Source organism: Amphiura filiformis, chromosome 15 (assembly GCF_039555335.1).
Source record: "Amphiura filiformis chromosome 15, Afil_fr2py, whole genome shotgun sequence".
NCBI lineage: Eukaryota > Metazoa > Echinodermata > Ophiuroidea > Amphilepidida > Amphiuridae > Amphiura > Amphiura filiformis.
The window spans coordinates 54040633-54060819 of NC_092642.1; the positions used below are offsets into that span (position 1 = coordinate 54040633).

The 20187-nt window shown below is 40.4% G+C and overlaps 2 protein-coding genes across 2 annotated transcripts; one reads left to right on the forward strand and one right to left on the reverse strand.

The window, feature by feature from the left end:
- Window positions 1–2839: 2839 nt before the first annotated feature.
- LOC140171046 (uncharacterized) lies at window positions 2840–4804 on the forward strand. Its single transcript, XM_072194225.1, has one exon. The coding sequence runs from the start codon at window positions 2840–2842 to the stop codon at window positions 4802–4804; it is 1965 nt and encodes a 654-aa protein (XP_072050326.1).
- A 5522-nt stretch (window positions 4805–10326) lies between these two features.
- Window positions 10327–10929, reverse strand: LOC140171047 (craniofacial development protein 2-like). Its single transcript, XM_072194226.1, has one exon. It carries the CDS (start codon window positions 10927–10929, stop codon window positions 10327–10329), a length of 603 nt encoding a protein of 200 aa, XP_072050327.1.
- Window positions 10930–20187: the final 9258 nt, after the last annotated feature.

Here is a 20187-nt window from a genome sequence, read left to right on the forward strand (position 1 = left end):
TGACGATGCGTGAGATTTTACTAATTTTCCAGCTTTTTGCGTGAGATTTACTACCTTGGCGTGAGATTTTACTACCTTGGCGTGAGACCGTGAGAAAGTGACCCAATGCGTGAGACTCACGGCCAATGCGTGAGAGTTGACAGCCCTGCCTATAGCATGTGTAAATAATTTTCCAAATTGTTATGTTGAATCTGTTTTTCATACCATGTATACATTTCTTAAAAGCTCTTTTGTTACTTTTGAAGAGATGGCGCCGGTGGTAATACTAATTCAAAAACTGCTCAATATAAGTGACCCTTCCTGCATTCTTATAAATACTGTAATTAAAACATTTGTAAAAAATTTGAAGCTACCGGTTTAAGAAATTGAGGATGAAAGGCTTTTAATACTTATTCAATTGAATATGTCGGTCAGCAGACAACAGTGTGAGACAAGAAATATTATTGCCCAATACGCACTGATAGGCCTATATAGCATGCGCAAAAACAATGACAGGAAAATCAGGAACAACAACAACGCCCCGGGCAACAACACTTAGGAATTTCATCACTATTATACTCATACTTTTATGTATACACTTGTTTTTTGGGGCTCTAAACATATATTTTAGGCAAAGCCAGAAGCAGGGTATTACAAAGTCAAATAATTATAACCACAATACCATGTTCTTTATATAGATTTTGTACCAGGATTTTGTATTTACTTCATCAGATAATTTATTATAAACTATTTACAGTGCATGTGTAAATAATGTGTATGTGTAGTATGGCTAACATGCTAAATACTAGCAAGTACACAACCAGTTCAAACTTCCCACTTTTAACTACAAAAGATCAAATAGGGCGAGCTAGGGGCCAGAGGTTAACATGGTAACATGATGATGGAATGCGTGTGTATTCGTAGTTTTACACACCATTGATGACATCATATGTTTTGACCTGTAATAAATTACAGGTCAAAGGTTATCTTTGCCAGTTGAAAACTCGCTGACAGGATCATGGCAGAGGAGTTTTCTCAAAAATTGGACTCAGTTTTGCAATCTTTGCACAATTTAAATGTAGCAGTTGGTGAAATTCAGGAACATAACAAAACACTGACTGATAGAGTGAAAAAATTGGAGCATTACAAAGAAGGTGCAGCGCAAGGACGCGATTTTCACACACGAGAGTGTGCAGAGTCAGCAGACGATAAATTCAATCGTCGCGTACTACATGAACACGGTCCTGCAGAATTCACTGATGATCGCACCGCCGTGGGCATTGACACCGAATCAGATATACAAGCCGAGTTTACGGCGATAAAGGACACGCTACAAAAGCTTAAATTACCAGCAGATCTTACTCTGCACGAATCAAAACAAGGTATAAAACGAGAAGACCAACCAAGTTTACAAGTGCTGGCCAAGTGTGCCCGCTTTGCTGAGACATCAATTAAACTTCTGTCCACGTATAATTGTGACAGGATTACCGAGGATGATCTCAAACAGTTGTGTGTTATTCAAGTGGCACAAATGAGGTTTCTTCAGGACGAGTATGCTTCACTGATAGTGCAAAATAAATTCAGTAAACAAACTACTCAAATGTTTAGATCACTGCAAAAAAGCACCTCTGGTCTGTCGCCTGCAGCACTGAAAAACTTGAAACTTGCAGCGGACATCACCAGCACCGCTTCAGCAACACAGGTTACGCCTAGCCAGTCGTCGTACGGCTACGGATATAGTGGACTAAATTCGCGAGGACGAGGACGCGGTGGTGGTTGGAGGCCGAGAGGCTCAAACTATCGACGACCATATAACAATCTGCAGGGACAATCCCAAGATGCTTTTGGTAATTTCGCGCAACGACAAGTGCCGCAGTATCCGCTGAACCCAGACATTTGATTATTATCTTTATTTGTTCTTGTTGATTGCCATTTGCCAGCCTTTTTTGGCATTGTTTGGTATGTGTAAAAAACCAATTTATCAGGCTGCTGGCATTACAACTCATATTCATGAGTGGCAAAAAATTGGGGCACCACAGAATGTTATTCGCTGGATTGCTGAGGGTGTGCATATTCCGTTCATTGATACGCCTCCAAGTTTTCATTTTCCAAACCACAAGTTTACCTTCTCCCATGGTGAATTTATTTCGAGTGAAATTCAAAGTCTTTTGGACTCAGGTGCAATTCAAAGGTGTGATCCTCAGCAAAGACCGGTGTGTATTTCTCCTATTAAATGTGTAAAAAAAAAGGGTGGTAAATTCAGATTGATTGTGGATCTCCGTAGAATAAACAATCATTGTGATGTTCCAAAATTTTGCTATGAAGACATTAATGTGGTGACCCAATTAATTCAGGGTGATGACTACATGGTAACATTGGACTTAAAGAACGGTTTTCATCACATTCCTATTGCAAAAGAGGACCAGAAGTATCTCGGCTTTGCGTTCCGAGGAAAATTTTATAAATGGAAGGTCCTTCCATTCGGGCTCAAAATGAGCCCATATGTGTTTTACAAAGTAATTCGTCCGGTAGTCCAACATTTAAGGGCTCGCGGATTGAGGGCGCTAGCATATTGCGACGATTTCTTCCTGGCGGCAACCAGGGACAATATAGACGCTCACAAAACTTTATTGCTAGACACAATGAGCCGACTCGGCCTTACAGTGAACATGGACAAATCGTCCCTCGAACCGGATATGACAAAGGATTACATTGGCTACAAAATTTGCACACAAGGAAAACCAATGTTGAAAATACCAAGTGCGCGTATCAAGAAGCTAAAAAGACAATTACGCGCGTGCTACAACTAAACAAAATCAGGGCCAGAGTTTTGGCTCGTATAGCGGGACAGTGTGTCTCAATGTCAAAGGCAGTGTTGCCAGGGAAACTGTTGCTAAGAAATGTTTACAGACTATTGGCAACCAAACTATCCTGGGATCAAGAATTAGTGATGGATTCGGAAACGCGTGCAGACCTCACCTGGTGGAATCACGCAGTGACAGCATGGAACGGCAGCCCTATCATGGTTGGACCAGTGGATGTCCAGATAGAAACCGACGCATCCCAAACCGGTTGGGGTGCGGGGTGTCAAAATCAGCATGCGGCAGGATTTTGGAATCGCAGAATGGCCGAAATGCCATCGAACTACAGAGAAATGATGGCGATTTTGCTCGCTTTGAAGTCGTTCAAAATCTGGACAAAAGACAGTACAAATTTGCACAGAAAATATTGCAGCAGCGGCATACATCAATCATTTAGGAGGTTCGAGCAAACAGCTATGCCAGTTGGCAAAGGCAATTTGGTTGGAAGCCTACGAAAGGGAAATGACATTGCAAGCCAAATACTTGCCGGGTCCTCAAAATGTAACGGCCGACGCCCTCTCTCGACTTCCAAACAAGTACGAATGGCAGCTTCACCCAGGGCTGTTCAGGTTCATCGACAAATTATGGGGACCGCACACGGTCGATCGTTTTGCGACGCTGGCAAACGCACAATTACCTGTTTTCAACAGTCGGTTTTCGGAACCGCTTACTTCAGGAATCGACGCATTGGCACAGAACGACTGGGCAGCGCACAACAACTTTTGCAACCCACCATTCCGCATGATAGGTCAAGTACTGCAAACAATCGCGCAAAGACAGGCACATGCCACTATAATAGCACCGCTATGGCCGGCCCAGCCATGGTTCCAGACTCTCAGGGAAATGTCAATTTGCCCACCCCTAAAACTTCCAAAAGGGAAAGCGTTTATCCCATGCGGAGCACAACCGGAACCATGGAAAAACAAACGGTGGAAAGTGTATGCCTGGAGAATTTGTGGACACGGACATTGACTGAACAAGGTTGGTCAAAAAGGGCCACCGTCCAATTGCCACTTTGTCTAGCGCCCTCAACACTTCGCACTTATAATGCGTCAATTCTTAAATTCCAAAGTTTTTGCGTTGAACAAAAAGTTGAATTTCCTACTGTTATTACAAGTGTTGTTGCAGATTTTTTATGTTCTCTAGCAGACTCATCAGCTTCGCCTCGTGCTCAACTTAAAACAGCACAAGCAGCATTAGGCCATGTTTACAAAGCTGTAGGTGTGCAAAACCCACTGGATTTGGGTTGTATTCAATTGTTGATTACTGCACTCGTTAAGTCTTCAACCCAAAAGCCCATGGCTAAATCACTTGTTATGCCAGTCAAGCCATTTACGGCATTATTCTGCGATTGGCCTGAAAACAAACATTTGTGTGTGAAAAGACTTAGGTTGAAGACTATTACCCTTATGGCCCTTACTCTTATGCTGAGACCTTCAGACATTGCCCCAAAATCAGTGCAGTTCAATGAAAACACATGTGAAACATCAAGGTGGTTGTTTTCAACAGAGAACATCACATTCACTGAAAATGCAGCAAAAATCAAGTTTCATGGTGTGAAAAATGACACCAGCAGAACAGGCTTTGAAGTTCTCTTGCAGCCTGTACCTGATGTAAAGTTAAACCCTGTTCGGGCTTTAAAGGATTACATTGAAGTGACTCAGAGTGTTAGGCCAAAAGACAACCCGGTTTTCCTTTCATTGTCACAGCCATATGGACCTATTACGGCAGCTACTGTGGCAGGTATTCTCAATGAGGCTATTCAGTTGGCTGGCTTAGGAAACAAAGGTTTTTCAGCAAAAAGTTTTCGGCCCACTGGTGCAACAGTCGCTATTGAAACAGGTTGTGATCCTGAAATCACAATGCGACAAGGTCGATGGAAAACACGTTCTGTATTTTTTGATCATTATGTACATTCTCAGCCTCCGCAATCAATGTCTTGTGACATTCTAAATCACGAGTAAGCGGGTTTTTGGTGTATTATCTCTCCATTAAGGCATTATCAATTAAAAATGTTTGTTTGCATTTTACATTGTTTAATTGTGTGTAAATCAATGGTGTGGATTTAACGTAGGTTTAAAAAATCGTAGTTTTACACACCATTGATGACATCATATGTTTTGACCTGTAATAAATTACAGGTCAAAGGTTATCTTTGCCAGTTGAAAGATCGTTCCAGTTGCATTAATATTTGTTATATGGTCATTTTCACGGTAAAGGGTGTAACTTTTGATTTTTAGGGTCAAAATTTCAAACCACTTAAATATATTTCTGTTTACTGAAATCATGCATAGAAGCAACTTAATTTCAAGTAAAATAATGTTTCAAGGCTTAAACCTTTTGATTTCTAATAAAAATTTGACATTTGCATAACATTTTGGTTAAAATCTAAGAAAAAATGTATTTTACATAACCTCAGAAAATTTTGACATGAAAGCTGGAATACATGTGAAATTCCATTCCAAAGTAAGTCAACAGATATAAGTTAAATTTTATACCATGTTTTGCTATGTTTGTAATTGCAGTTTTGAAAATTTTTAACATCAAGTGTCATTTACAATGGAAATTTCCAAACCTTAAACATATTTTTTAAGTTTTAATTGGGTTCCTAAAATAATTTGAATGTCTAACTTCATGTACAAATACTACTTGATGAAAGGAACCTCCCAGCCAAGTTTCACAGAAATTGGAGTTATTTTTTAGAATTGGCAATTCAAGCGATTTGTGTTTCGGAGGCTTCAGTTAACAACACAGGTGATCATAAAAGTAAAATATTTAGCTAACTACTACAAGTTGACATAAAAAATAGGTAAAAAATATCACAATTACCAATTTTCATGCTTTGCTTCTAAGTATTGAATTTCAGTTGTGACAAAAATTAAATTATCACAGCAAGTCATTTTTTTTTGTTTCGGAGGCTTCATGTTAACAATTGTTAAACATTGCAGAAGTAGTTTTTTGAAAACAACAGTGTTGGGATCATCTAAGCTGTTATTTTCTTGTGTGTATTGAATCAATGATTCTATGCGGCAGATATTGTAGATTTATCACACATTAATTTTTTCACCCATTTGTTAAGTATGGTGTTTTTTGCATGTGAAGCCTCCGAAACAGGCTTTTTAAGGTATCAGTATATTTTTCAAACATTAACCATAATGTCAATTTTTTTTTAATTTATGACATTCTGCACATATCAAGTAATAATTACAATGCAGATATCAGTATGAAACACACCAATTTAGATATGCATAGATGATAATTAAGTTTACTGTTGTTTCGGAGGCTTCATTTGTTTCGGAGGCTTCAATTGTTAACGGAAAGTTTGTATTGGGTCCCATTTTCAAACGGTGATATATATCTCCACGATTTAAAAACATGTGACTTGAGGATCTAGTTTGCTACATTTTAATAAATAGATTGGATGAGCTCTTTTATTTATATTTGCACAAGCTTGCTGAACAGTTTGTTTCGGAGGCTTCAAAAAGTTAACGGAAAAACGGCTATTTGAAGTCAAGATTTTATAAAAATTTTAAAAGCTTGCAAATCGGCTAATTTTTGTTACCCATTTCAAGTGAAGAAATAACCAAGAATTATGAACCAAAGCTACACCCACAAAGTTTGTTAACAATTGTTAACGGAAAATGAAGCCTCCGAAACGATAAATATCGAAGTCCGGTTCTCAAAAATACAGGGCCGTTCACAATTAAATCTAATGTGGCAGTGATTACTGAACATATGACTGTACTTTCAGGATAAGAAAAATTATCCATGAACTAACTGAAGAAAACACAGGGTTTTACAAAAATGTTACTGTTTTTATAGTTTTTCAAAATGGCAATATTAAGTACATTTAAGCCTGCTAAAACTGAACGCAGTAACTCCCAAAGCTGATTATGCTACCCAAGGTAGCTGCTAACTAGATGACTTATGTGGCCAAAAATTATGGAATTCTGTGGCTTTATTAGAACACTACGGATTAAAATGTTAAAAATCCAAAGTTACACCCTTTACCGTGAAAATGACCATATTGTATATAGGTTATATCAAGGTTCTGTCAGTGAGGAGATTGGTGAAGAATAAGGCATTATCAATTAAAAATGTTTGTTTGCATTTTACATTGTTTAATTGTGTGTAAATCAATGGTGTGGATTTAACGTAGGTTTACAAAAAACTGCCATTAAAGGTGCACTAGTTATTATATTAGCAGTATTTAAAGCTATTTAATAATGCTTTAACAGTCTTTAATAGTGTTTTAAAAGTCCATAAGCTATCCAATCATTGAATATTGTGTAAACAATGAGTTATAAAGGGGAATTAAGAAGAATAATTTTAAATGGATAATGGGGAAGCAATAAGCATGGTAAGAAGCTGTTTGTGATAGAGTGGGGCCTAGCCAGTTGCAAATCTGAGTATTAAACCACATGAACCCTAGGCTTTTATTATTTGAGGCCCAGCTACACTGAAGTCTGAAGTGAAGATCGTGTACTATTATGCCAAACCTTAGCCTCACCCCAGCGCAAACTGAACCCCAAATGATTCTCTCAGAACTCAGCATTTGAAGAGCAGTAGACATGGTAGAGCTGGGGTATGCTCCCGGGGGAGGGGGACTTCAAAATGAATTGGATATCTAGGTGTAGGGCTGGCACTTTCACAGTAAAGGGCATTCGGTGAGAGCAAAATATAAAACACATGGAGTAATTGGGTGAGAGCATGATTTTTGGCATTCGGTGAGAGCAAAATGTATAAAATATAGGGTCATTGGATGAGCGACGAACCATTTGGATCTAAATTAGTTGGGCGTTGGGTGAGAATATGACCTCTTTTAAAATAGAGTTCAGAAAAAGTCTCGAAAATCGATTTTCTAGTTCTAAATGGCTTTGTTATTTCAAAAGAAGTTTTTATTTTTTATTTATTACACTTTATCACTGGTATATACAATAATTATAATATAAGATCAAAATATATTGCACATGAATATTCAAAAGTACATACAAAAAAAAGAGGAAGTATAGATAAAATTTTGCACCAGTGAAAGGCAAGGACTAACAGGTGCAAAGCACCTCTAGGACAGTCCCACCAAAGATCAAAACAATGAGGACACCCCCTCCCAAAAAATTTGAAAAAAAAACCTACACACGCCTACAACCAGAACACTGGCAACATGTAACCAAGTATATAACAAAAGCAGTGATATATGACCATGAACACCTGTTGCTGTTCAAATGGGAATATATAAGGGCTGTGCATGAGCCCTGGGGAGGGTAAAATTGGGGGGGATTTTGTAGCGAGCCGAAAGGGGGGGGGGGGGCAAGCATTTTTTGGCAAGCCGAGGGGGGGGCAAGCGATTTTTGGCATACATTCTTGGGGCGCCTTTTAAATAAAACGCTTTAAAAAGGAAAACCGTACGGAAACGCTTAAATATGCAAATTTTCCTGCTCGCTGTGCTCGCAACATGTATATAGACAATTTAAAGTTTGCAAATTGGGATCCCCAAAATATGGCATGTGCAAGGAGGGGCAAAGATTTGGCGGGCCGAGGGGGGAAGCGATTTTTACCCCCCGGCTCATAATTATTGCACAGCCCCTAAGGGTCTTTGGGTGACCATACCCCACCCCCAGGGGGTATGCTGGACATGTTGCAGTTAATTTCATTTCCTGGCATTTCATACCGTATTCCTCTGAAGCTATTAATTTGGCAAACATGGCAACTCCACATATGTAGTGCACTGCTAATTAACCCTGCTCCTGAACCCAGTGATATATCATTCAGTTGAGTCTGGACTCGGACTCACTTTTTTTTTGTCGAACTCACAGACTTGGCTCGGACTCGGACTCTGAAAAAGCCAAGTCCAGTAAAAATTAAATATATGTCAAATGTGAAATAATTAGGCCCCCTACCTCATTATTTCAATTAAATTTTATCAAGAAATGTTCAACTTCACTAACTCATTTTCCTAATTAATTGGGGCTGTTCATATCCCACATCCATTCAGATTCATATGTCACTTAATGCAGAACATGTGGAATTCAGGAAGCTCATTCCAGGGAAATTTTGGGATTTGGAGGGAAATTAACTTCTCCATACAATGGGCTATTCCAGATAATAAAAGACCCCCCCCCCCCTATAGAGGGCAAATGTTATTTTTGGAAAAAATCTGGAATTCCAAGTTTGTTTTGGAAAAAGTATCTGGAATTCCAGACAAAATCTCAGCAAAAAAGTATGGAATTCCAGGCACACTCCATCAAACCCCTATAGAGGGCAAACTATTTTTTTGAAAAATATCTGGAATTCCAGACCTAATCTCCGCAAAAAGAATGGAATTCCAGGCGCATTCCATCAGACCCCTATAGAGGGCAAACTTTTTTTTGGAAAAAATATCTGGAATTCCAGACCCAATCTCCGCAAAAAGAATGGAATTCCAGGCGCATTCTATCAGACCCCTATAGAGGGCAAACTTTTTTTGAAAAAATATCTGGAATTCCAGACCCAATCTCCGCAAAAAGTATGGAATTCCAGGCGCATTCAATCAAACCCCTATAGAGGGCATGCATGAAATAATCAGAATAATCATGGAATTTTTTCCGGATGTGTGAAAAAATAACAGGAATTCCATGTATAGTGAGGGGCCTATAGAGGGCATCCATGGAAATGTTTAAAAAATCCTGGAATTTTTACTTGTATTTCCATAAAAAGTCTGGAATTCCAATGGTGGGATAGAGGACATCAATGAAAATTGTTAAAAAATCTTTGAATTTTACTTGTATTTCCCCCCAAAAAAATCTGGAATTTCAATGGACCAGATTTTAACTTCCAGATATGGTACATATGCATGGTAATAATGAGCCCTGGGGGAGGAGGTTGAGGGTGGCAAGTCAATTTTTGGCTGGCCGATTTATTTGTTTAATTTTCATATTAAAATTTCATAGTGAAATGTTAATGCTGTTATTTTTAGTTTATTAGTCAGCATTAATCACTTGCAAGTGTTTGTGGGTCTAACCCCTGATAATCATAAATAAAAAAAGAGCCTCATTGTTTTCCTGGCAGATGTTGAAAACTGCTAGCAATGTCAATTTCATGTGAAAATTGCTGTATTTTGTCAATAACAACAAAAAACAAAGTTTGATTCAATCAGATCATAGAGGATGCTTCATACATCTTCTCTGATCAGATTCACTAGTGAACAGAGATATAGGATTAGTAACCATTGAATGGACATAAAAAATCGAGCCAACTTGATGTGGGGAACTTAAGACAAAGACAAAGATAGATAAAAACTAATGGAGGACTCGCGGTGTACTAGCGTTGGGCGATACTCGATACTGCCGATACCAGTGGTGTCGGTAGTCGATACCATTTGGTATCGGCCATTCTCCGATACGATACTTTTGACAGATTGAGAATACACAAATATTCAAATTGACAACTTCGGCTAGCATCTTAAAATGAAACTTAGAGTCAAAAATAGTCCAAAACAGATGTTTTGTAGTCATTTTGTCCCTTTCTCTCCATTGTCATTCCTCACTCCTAGTCCATGTTTTCCCATGATGCTTTCACAGCCTTCATTATCCTCTCCAACCTTAGCATTAAGGTCTCCCATCACAATAAGTATGTCATGTTTGTGAATGCTATCTACAATTGCTTGCAGTTGCTCATAAAAATTGTCTTTATCCTCTTCATTTGTTTCATTGGTGGGTGCATATACTTGAAGAATTGAGAATTTCAAAAATTTTGAAAAGAATCTTGCATAAATGATCCTATCATTTATTGGTTTCCATTCTATCAATGCCTGCTCTGCCTTCTTTGACATCATTATTGCAACTCCGTGTTGATGTAAATTATCTTCTCTCCCAGAAAAAATCACACTTTCTCCTGTGCTCAACTTGACCTTTCCATGCCCTGTCCATCTACACTCACTTACTCCCAAGACATCAATGTCATATTTTTCCATCTCCTTTGCAAGCTGAGCAGATTTTCCAATGGTGTATAGTGTTCTTACATTCCAACATCCTATGTTAGTGATTACTTTCGGCCCGGTTAACGACGTAGTCGGCCGCTGAACGTCCTTTCGGCTTTGATTCAGAAGCGTCATGCTGTCCACATACGTGATATTATCATCTTCTGGTATCTGGACCGTCGCCTCACCAATGCCATTTCCAGCGTTAGCTGTATTTGTAGTTTCTTTGATTCTTGCAGTTTCCGTAACAATTGTTTGAACTGGACGGGTTGTTGGCCCACCGCAGTAGGTTTATTTTCGGGGTTTTCCTTCCCTTAGCCATATCCTCGTTAGCCTAGAACCGCAAGGAACTAGTTTCCAGGGTGCACCAGCTTGGAGGTGAGGTTGACTTGAGTGTTCTACGGTTCATCAGCAGACTACTACTTTTCGCTTTTCACCCATACTAGGCTAGCTGATCTCAACATCACTGGCTGTGATGCAAAGCGCTTGAGCGCTTGAGCACCCCTTACACCCCAAATGAAACTTTGAGTCAAAAATAGTCCAAAACAGATGTTTTGTAGACTCCTAACCGGAGCGATCTTACCTTTCCGATGTTGATTAAGATACTTCTTGCGTCGATCCCGAGATGTGGAAAAAACCAATAGTCATTTTGTCCCACATAAATGAATAAATAACAAACAAAAAACGATCCCCCGAGTGGACTCACCCATTTGGTGACGTCACATCCGGTAATCATCCCTTATCCGACTTGGGCACCCCTACTCGGCCAAACTTGTAGGGGGCGGCCGGGGTCCGGGAATAATCAACATCGGAAAGGTAAGATCGTTCCAGTTAGGAGTCTACAAAACATTTCTGTTTTGGACTAGACTCCGACACCGGACGATCTTCCCTTTCCGATGTTGATTAAGATACTTCTTGCATCAACATCTGAAAGATCGATCTAGCAAGTAACCGACGGATGGAGGTACAAGATTGGCCAGCATCTGATCAGGAACGGGATCGGGAGCAGGTAGCACGGTTTTCCTGAGGTCAAAGAATTTTCCCCCACATCGGCCGGGAAACAAAAATGAGCATGAATACAGACAAAAACCTCCGCACTTATTATAGTATGGTGGTTAAGAATAGAAACACTGGTTCATACCATGCTGAGTATTCTGAATTGTCTGCACCTGTACCCCACCACCACCATATCAACGCCCCAGAACGGCCCTGGCAAACCTGTCGCCTGTAGTATATCGAAGAGAATGATGACGCGGTCTTCCAGGACACTGCCTGACAGATCTCTTCATTGGGGACCCCCTACGATAGGCCCAGGATGATGAGATCGATCTTGTTGAGTGGGCCTTGGGGCGCGCATCTTTTGCGACCACCCGGACCAGACACCGAGCTAGGTTTTGCTTAGCGGCTGGACCATAAGTTTCTGCATGGGTGATGAATATGCGGTCATGAGTCCCTCTTAAGGTTTGTGTTCGGAAGAGGTACTGCTGAAGCGCCCTCACCGGGCACCACAGCCTGTCTTCGGCTACTGACGAACCTTGCCCAATTCTGGGTATGGAGAGGATGAGTGTCGGAATGTACTGCGCTCGTTCTTGGCCAAGAAATCGGGGCACAGAAAGAGCGTCGCTCCGTTGTTTGTGAACACGGAAGCTGACTTCGAGACCGCATGCAATTCTGAGCACCGCCGTCCCGAAGCCAACGCCAATAGGAAAGCCATCTTGAGAGTTACGTACTTAAGCGTCGCTTAAAAGGATGACCCTTAAGGTAATCTAAGACTGTGTTGAGATCCCACGGGGGATCACCTTCCTATCGTTGAACATACCGTCGAGGAGAAGACTGAGGGACCCATCGGTGTTGATGGTCGACCCGTCTTCGAATCCTCGATGAACGGAGAGAATCGCCGACTTGTAGTTGGCCACCGTGGCCTGCTGATGTCCTGACTGGAACTTTTCTGTCAGAAACTCTGCCACTAGAGGCACAGACGCTCTAGTGGGAGAGATATCTCTCTCACCGCACCATGCGTAGTAGGGAGCCAGCCGCTGGCTATACGTATGGAGGAAGCAGCTTCTGATGAAAAGCCTCCCTCCGCTGCGCGTTCCTGATAAGGGCCATACAGCTAACTGCAGGTGCTCTAGTGGTGGACTGGGTACCTCTCATCTGGGCATCCGGAGTAGATCTGGTAACATCGGACGAAACCACAGGTGTTTCGGCGCGATCAGAATGACGTTGCAGTCCTCCCTCCCGATCTTGGCCACCATCCTCGTGTGTAGTGAGATCGGGGGAAAGCGTATGTAGTCATCCCTCCCCAGTCTATGGACAGAGCGTCCACGGCGAACGCTTGTTCGGCAGTTGATGATTGCGCTGAGATGCGAACAGATCTATCGAGGGGTGGTACATCACCTCGAAGATCATCTGGACGACCAGCGGAGCAAGGGACCATTCTGTTGGTCCCGACACCTTCCCTCGTGACAGATCGTCCGCGAGGATGTTGGTGACGCCTGCTATGTGCATCGCTCTCAACGTAATATGCCTGGACTTGCACCATCCTATCAGGCGCAGTGCGTGCAGGCACAACCGAGGTGACCTGGTGCCCCCTTGTCTGTTGAGGTAGGCCACCACGGTTGTGTTGTCCATCTGGACAACGATATGAGATCCCACGATCACCTCCTCGAAGTGCTGGAGAGTTCTCTCCAGTCCCCACTGCCATAGATCGAGAATGTTGATGTGGGACTCTGTCTCCGTGGCCGACCATAGGCCCGAGACTGAGTCCCCGTGGATGTGGCCCCCAAGCCCAGCTTTGACGCGTCGGTCGTCACTACATGACGTACTGCGGGTGCAGGGAACCTGACACCCTGGGTCAAATTGGGCTGATGGGTCCACCACCAGAGTTCCTCTCGCGTGATCTCCGACATCGGAACCGCGAGGGATATCGGGTGGTGACTGGGCCTGTAAAAGGCGAGAAGGTGCAGTTGGATAGGCCTCATGTGAAAACGGCAGTACGGTACGAGGTATACCATACTGGCCATAAGGCCCAGAACCTAGCACCGAAGCGAGAGTCTCCATTCTGAACCTTTTGGGCCTGATGAACTCGTTCAACGGCTTGAGGTTCAATATGGGCCTCCAGTCGCCGGTCTTCTTTGGAGCCAAGAAGAATGTGCTCCAAAACCCCTTGGGGAAAGGGGGTAGACGGGACAATCGCCCGCTTCGTGAGAAGCTGAGTGACCTCCGATAGTAGTGCCCGACGCTGGGGGCCATCTGACGGCACTACTGTGGACCTCTGAAACGTGCAGGCGCACGAGGGGGGACTGGTGAACTCCAGTCTGTAACCCCCCCTCACTACAGACAATACCCAGGTGCCCGGAGAGATGGCTTGCCGCCGGCATGGACTGTCGACCGCCATGCCCTCAGGAACGATCTGACTTGCTCCCCTTGGAAGAACGCTTGCTCTTCTTGGGGGCTTGTCTGATGATCCTGCGCTACTCTTGCGCTTCCCAGACTTTTTGGGTGCTGCAGAGGTAGCTTCGGGCTCCGGTGTAGACGGTGGTGCACGACCTGCTGAAGCCGGAGCCGACGAAGAGGAACGCTTACCAGAAGACTTGGACTTCTTGCGTTTCTTCTTCGACTTGCTGCCCTTCCCCTTGGTCAGGGCAGCCTCTGACTTCTTCAGAGTGCTCTCGTTGGTTGCCTTCTCGGCCCGGTCCTCAACCGTGGTGCAAAAAGCCTCACCAAAGAGAAACCCCTGTCATTCCAAGTCAGATCTCTTCATTGCCTGCATGGAAAGTATTATTTGCCATCTACCACAGATAGAGCAATAATTTTGTAATCGAACAATTTATAAGTGTTCCTTAATCCTATAGCTTTAAATGGCACTTCCCTGTTTAAATAGTGAATCCATAATATTAATTGAAATGCCAGTAAACTTCAACTTGATTTGATTTTTGTATTTTTGAAGATTTGTATTAAAATATCATCAATATAGTTGGAACATATTGTCTAAATAGCCAATGTGTACAGTGTAAATAAGTAATTTACATTTCTTTATAGCTGTTTATAAATTAACAATTATGAAGCAAATGGGATTTTAAAGTTTCCAGTCAGAGAATTCAGTCCCGGGAATTCAGTTTGTGTGTAGTTTACTTGAAAAATGAGTTGTGGAATAAATACTACCATGAACTTTCGAGCAGCCAGTATCAGCTACAAGTGTAACTATAGTGACCTGGAGTAACTGTCCCATTGGGACTAGTCGTGTGCGTCCTTGTGTGCCCTATAAAAATACATGTTTCTCATGCACAAGCAATTATCACTGTGAAATCTGCATCATCATACAGGTGTTTGGTTTTTCACACCCTAGTCATAGATTAGGTTTAGGGGTAAAACCCAGGGTGGGGGTTGTCCAAACAAGTCTTTTTGCTGGATATTAGGTCTTCCAAAAAGGGAATGGGAGGGGCTACTTTATCATGCCCTCTTTTGGGGTAAAATATTCCCCATGCAGTCTCAAAGAATGACCGGGGGGATTTCATCAAATGACTCCCTTTTATTTTTGGTGTCAATTCTCTCACTGAAAGACACTTAGTTTCAAACTGGTGTCTGCACATCCCTGTCATTTCCAAATCGAGTGCCCCTTCCTGTCTGGAAATAGGGCTTCGTTTTTGCATTCATTAAATAAATGTTATTATGAAATTTTGGACTATATAGGCCTATCTTAGACTTGTTTCAAGTCCTTTGGCGTCCATAGTTAGTGAATGTAAAAGTCATGGAAGCTTTGCCACAAAAATTTCTGTTTCAAAAGTTATTCTTTAGAAATAATTATTTAGCATCATAACTTTGTAAAAATTTATTTGACATTTGAATTGTTGAGGCCAGATAGTTGATTTTCTTATCTTACTTTACTCCAGGCATACTGTGCACTGCAGGGGTAGTGTTTGAGCAAAATGCCCACCACGCCCACCCCACAAGGCACACTTCCTCCCTAGCTCATTTCGTCCTACACAAAAATCTGACCTGACTAAAAATTTTAGAGAGTCCAGTATATGATAGGCCTACTTCTACCACTGATTATACATGGATCCAATGAAGAGCATGAATAGAGAAAAAGTAAGGAGGAAGCCTTGATCAAGGCTATATATATCTTAGCTTATCTTCCAAACTGTTTAGGCCCATATTAACGAAAAAAGTGAAACATGTCCTTTCATTTACTGAAGTAATGAAATATATAGGCCTACTGTTTTAAAATTGAGCCTATTGTCAGGTCAGCTGGATAAGAAGTTAGTGAATTTAGACCAAAAAAATCATTCTGTGAGAGATTATCAAAAATAGGGGTTACTTTACAAAGAACTTTGTATCTCAGCTGTGGGTCTGGGAACTGCAGTAGACTATTTCCTCAATGACCAACAAGTTGAAAACTTGGCCAAGCAGAGCAAGAAAGATGATTTTTATTTTCTTTTGGCATATATTGTGCCAATAAGGCCAAAATTTTTTTTGTTGTGTTGCCCTCAACCGCCCGACCCTAAAACCTGAAAAATCAGGGTCGGCATTTTTTTTTGAATGATGATTTTTACAGATTTGTTCAAAAAATCAATGTTTTTCACTTACAATTAATATTTTATTGAAAGACTAGTCTTTAATCGATGTCTAACAGGTTTTTAGAAGTCAAAATTGACAAATGTTTCCTAATTGAAGAAGCATTATTTAATATTTAAGGGGAAAAAAAAAAAAAAGAAATCTGACCGTCCGACCCAACTTTCCCATTTTCACACTTGAGGGCAACACAACAATATTTTTTTTTTTTAAGTGGATTTACAAGCTATATAGGCCTATTTACAAAAGGTTACAGAAAAATGTACAAGATTGCAGTTCCTTAATAACAGCCGTAGCCACGAGTGCAACCCCCACCCCACTCCCCCGAACTTGCAAAAGTAGGCCTATACAAAAAGTCCCAAAATTTAAGCATTCGCGAGCGTATATAGCGAGCCAAAACAATTGGATTTTTTAAAGCTTTTTGGTCAAAAAAGGTCCAAATTTGCGAAGAAAGTCCACTTTTCACAAAATTGCACCACCTCTTGGAAAAAAAGCCCACTTTTTCCAAATTCAGCACCCCCCCATAAAAATCGTGGCTACAGGCCTGCTTAATAACAAGATAATTGGATAAAAGACATGTATATGAAATTCACACATACACTATAGTAGGCCTACTGAATAATTTTGATATCAGGTCCAGGCAAGATAATATTAAAACATAAATTAATTTCTTCAGACTCAGACAGAGTGCCCATGACATTGATTTATCCTCAATAGTAAAACACTTACTCCCAAATACCCCCGAAAAATACAGCAAAATTAATTTTTATATGCAAGTTTTAGGCCAAGTAAAAAAAGAAACAAGTTTCTCGTCCGGACTTTTTCAAAAAAGGAGGAGGCAGGGCTTTACTATTTACTATTTTTCAATTTTTTGCTATTTTTACCAAGATGGCCGCCATGCTAAATATGGCTGTTCAATGTATATTTAATCACCGATATTGTGCTATTTGAGTATACTGATGCAATGTATGACAAAACAAATGATTTGTATCATTTTTAGTCCAATTGGTAAGCAAGTTTCAAAATTCAGAAACAGTGAAAATGTAGGCTACATTTGTTCAGCTTGACAATATGCATATTCGATATACCCAATTTCCTGGTTTATATCGGTTTGAAATCAATACCGAACTTAAACCGATACCGAATATTGTTTTTACCCATCCCCAAATATACACCCACCCAAGCCAAACTAACCTTTAACCTATTCCAAAACCCTTGCCCTTACCCCCAAAAGGGAATTAGGGGAGAAATTGATTTCACCTGAAAATCAGACCTATATTTAATGTTTTAAAATGCATGAATGTGTTAAATTTATAGGCCTAATTACTTTTATTTTGCCTCAATTCATCAAAATTGTTATTTTTATCACTAACAAAATAAAAGAGAAACCTTTCATATTATTTTGGAAATTTTTTTCTAAAATTCTAAAAATACCAAAAAAGTACATTCGAGCACAAAAGCTTTTTTCTTCTGGGTAAGAATTTATTTCTTACATGCAACAGCTTTTTTATTGCACGTTAGAAATTTGATAAATAGGTCATCATATACAAAATGCATGCATGGGCCTATTTATCAAATTTCTAACCGGCAAGAAAAAAAAAGCTGTTGCACGTAAGAAAAAAAATCTTACCCAGTAGAAAAAAGCTTTTGCACTTGAATGTATTTTTCGAGTATTTTTAGAAATTATGTGAAAGGTTTCTCCTTCCTATAATTAACCATAAAAAATTGCCATGAGATGAGATGAGGCTAAATAAAGTAATTGAAACTATTAATATATTCATGCATTTACTAAGTTTAAAAGCTAAATATCTAGGTCCGATTTTGGGGTGAAATCAATTTCACCCCTAATTCCCTTTTGGGGTTGGGTCAAGGGTGTTTGGCTAGTTGGGCTTGGGTGGGTTTGTATACATGTAGTAAGGTTTGGGGGTCGGTTAGGGTGGTGCAATAATTATGTATACATACCCCGGGGGTGAATTATAGGGGGGGCAAAGATTTTTGGCAGGCCAAAGGGGGGCAAGCATTTTTGGCAGGTCGAAAGGGGGGTCAAGCAATTTTTGGCAGTTCGAAAGGGGGGGGGGCAAGCAATTTTGGCACAGATATTTTGGGCACCGTTTCTATATTACGCCCTAAAGAGGCATAGGGAAATGTTACGAACACGTTCAAATATGCAAAATTTCCTGCTCGCTGCGCTCGCATTATATGTTAAGACAATTTAAGGTTTTAAATTCGGGTTCCCCAAAATCTTGCATGTGTAAGGGGGGGCAAAGATTTTTGGCACGTCAAAAGGGGGGCAAAGGTTTTTGGCACGTCGAAAGGGGGGGCAAAGGTTTTTGGCACGGCCAAAGGGGGGCAAGCGATTTTTGGCAGACCATTTTGAGAATTCACCCCCGAGGTACACATAATTATTGCACCACCCTTAGAGTTTGTGCAAGGGTAGGAAAAACTGTTTAAAACTTTTTCAAAAAATTTAAAAAATTTTTTTTTTAAATAGTAAATAGTAAACAAAAGGAGGCGGCGGCCATAAAGGAGGCGGGCGGGGACGAGAAACTTGTATTTTATTTTACTTGGCCTTATATGCAATGTATATTTTCTTTTCTCCCAATGTTTTTCACAACAAATACTTTCATTTATATATACATACATGTAGTTAACACAAGTAGGGAACTTTATACATTTCATTTATGTGTTACCATGACTAATAATGGCTACACTAGTGTCAAAACTCTGAAAATGCCATTAGCCTCTGACCCCGTGCCAGGTTCAATCACAGGGCTAAGCACATACCGGGTAATTCAAAACTCAAACTCCGAAAAAGCAGTAATAGTTGCACACATGCAATATTAATGTACATGTAGTTATTACTGTCGATTGCAAATGTTTATACATGTACAGCTATTTTCTATGCAGGCTACAATAGTGTAGATATTTAAAAAAAATAAACCTGCGTGAACAATGACAGAGAACTACCGGGAAAACTAAAAGGTAAAATTTTGTGTTTGCCAGGCCATTGTCAATTTTACAGTATAGCATTTTAGCCCAAAATAAATGTTAAACAACATGAAAATTCCCATTTTAAATATATCATTGTGTAATTGTGTGTACTGTGTACATAGCCTTACATACAGTGTACATGGCAAAACATTGGAAAAATAACAGAGTATTGACAGTGAGTTTGAATTTGTAACCACTTATATTTACAAAAGGTCAAATGTGGGGAGGTATCATGTTCATCCAGGGATTTAGTTTTGACACTTCAGAGCTATACGTATACTCCTGATGCATGCATGGTGGTGAACAGCTGTGAACATGGTGAAAGAAGAAAGATAAAAATTATTTTTAAAAAATGTATAGAAATTGTGACACAAATTGAATTATACATAAAATTTGTTGTTTTTCGGTTGCTAGCTTTATTTTTTGGGCTCTTCACTTTTTCAAACCGTCGAAAATTTTTTGGGGGCAACAATTCACAACTTCCGTCGGCAAAAATGTTTTCGTCGGTACATACATTTACAAGTTAATGTGCCCCCCCCCCATGCCACTGTCTGAAATTTCCATTGAATTGTCATTTTTACCCAAGGCCAAAATAGCCAGTGGGGTTTCTTTCACTAATACCTTGTTATATTAAGCTTATGATGGATGGACAGAACCCCTTCCCGGCAGTTGCTAATATTATTTCTGCATTTCGGGTATAAAAGAATAACAAAATTAAAATTTGAACGAAATTGTACATATGGCTTTTAAGTTTTTCTGGAACTGAAAATTATGAGGGAAAAACTCTGGAATTCCAATGCCCTCTATAGGTGTTTTGGTCAAAAACAG

Excerpts from the sequence above, each read along its gene's own strand:
- LOC140171046 (XM_072194225.1), top strand. The coding sequence starts at position 2,840 with ATGTCAAAGGCAGTGTTGCCAGGGAAACTGTTGCTAAGAAATGTTTAC.
- LOC140171047 (XM_072194226.1), bottom strand. The coding sequence starts at position 10,929 with ATGACGCTTCTGAATCAAAGCCGAAAGGACGTTCAGCGGCCGACTACG.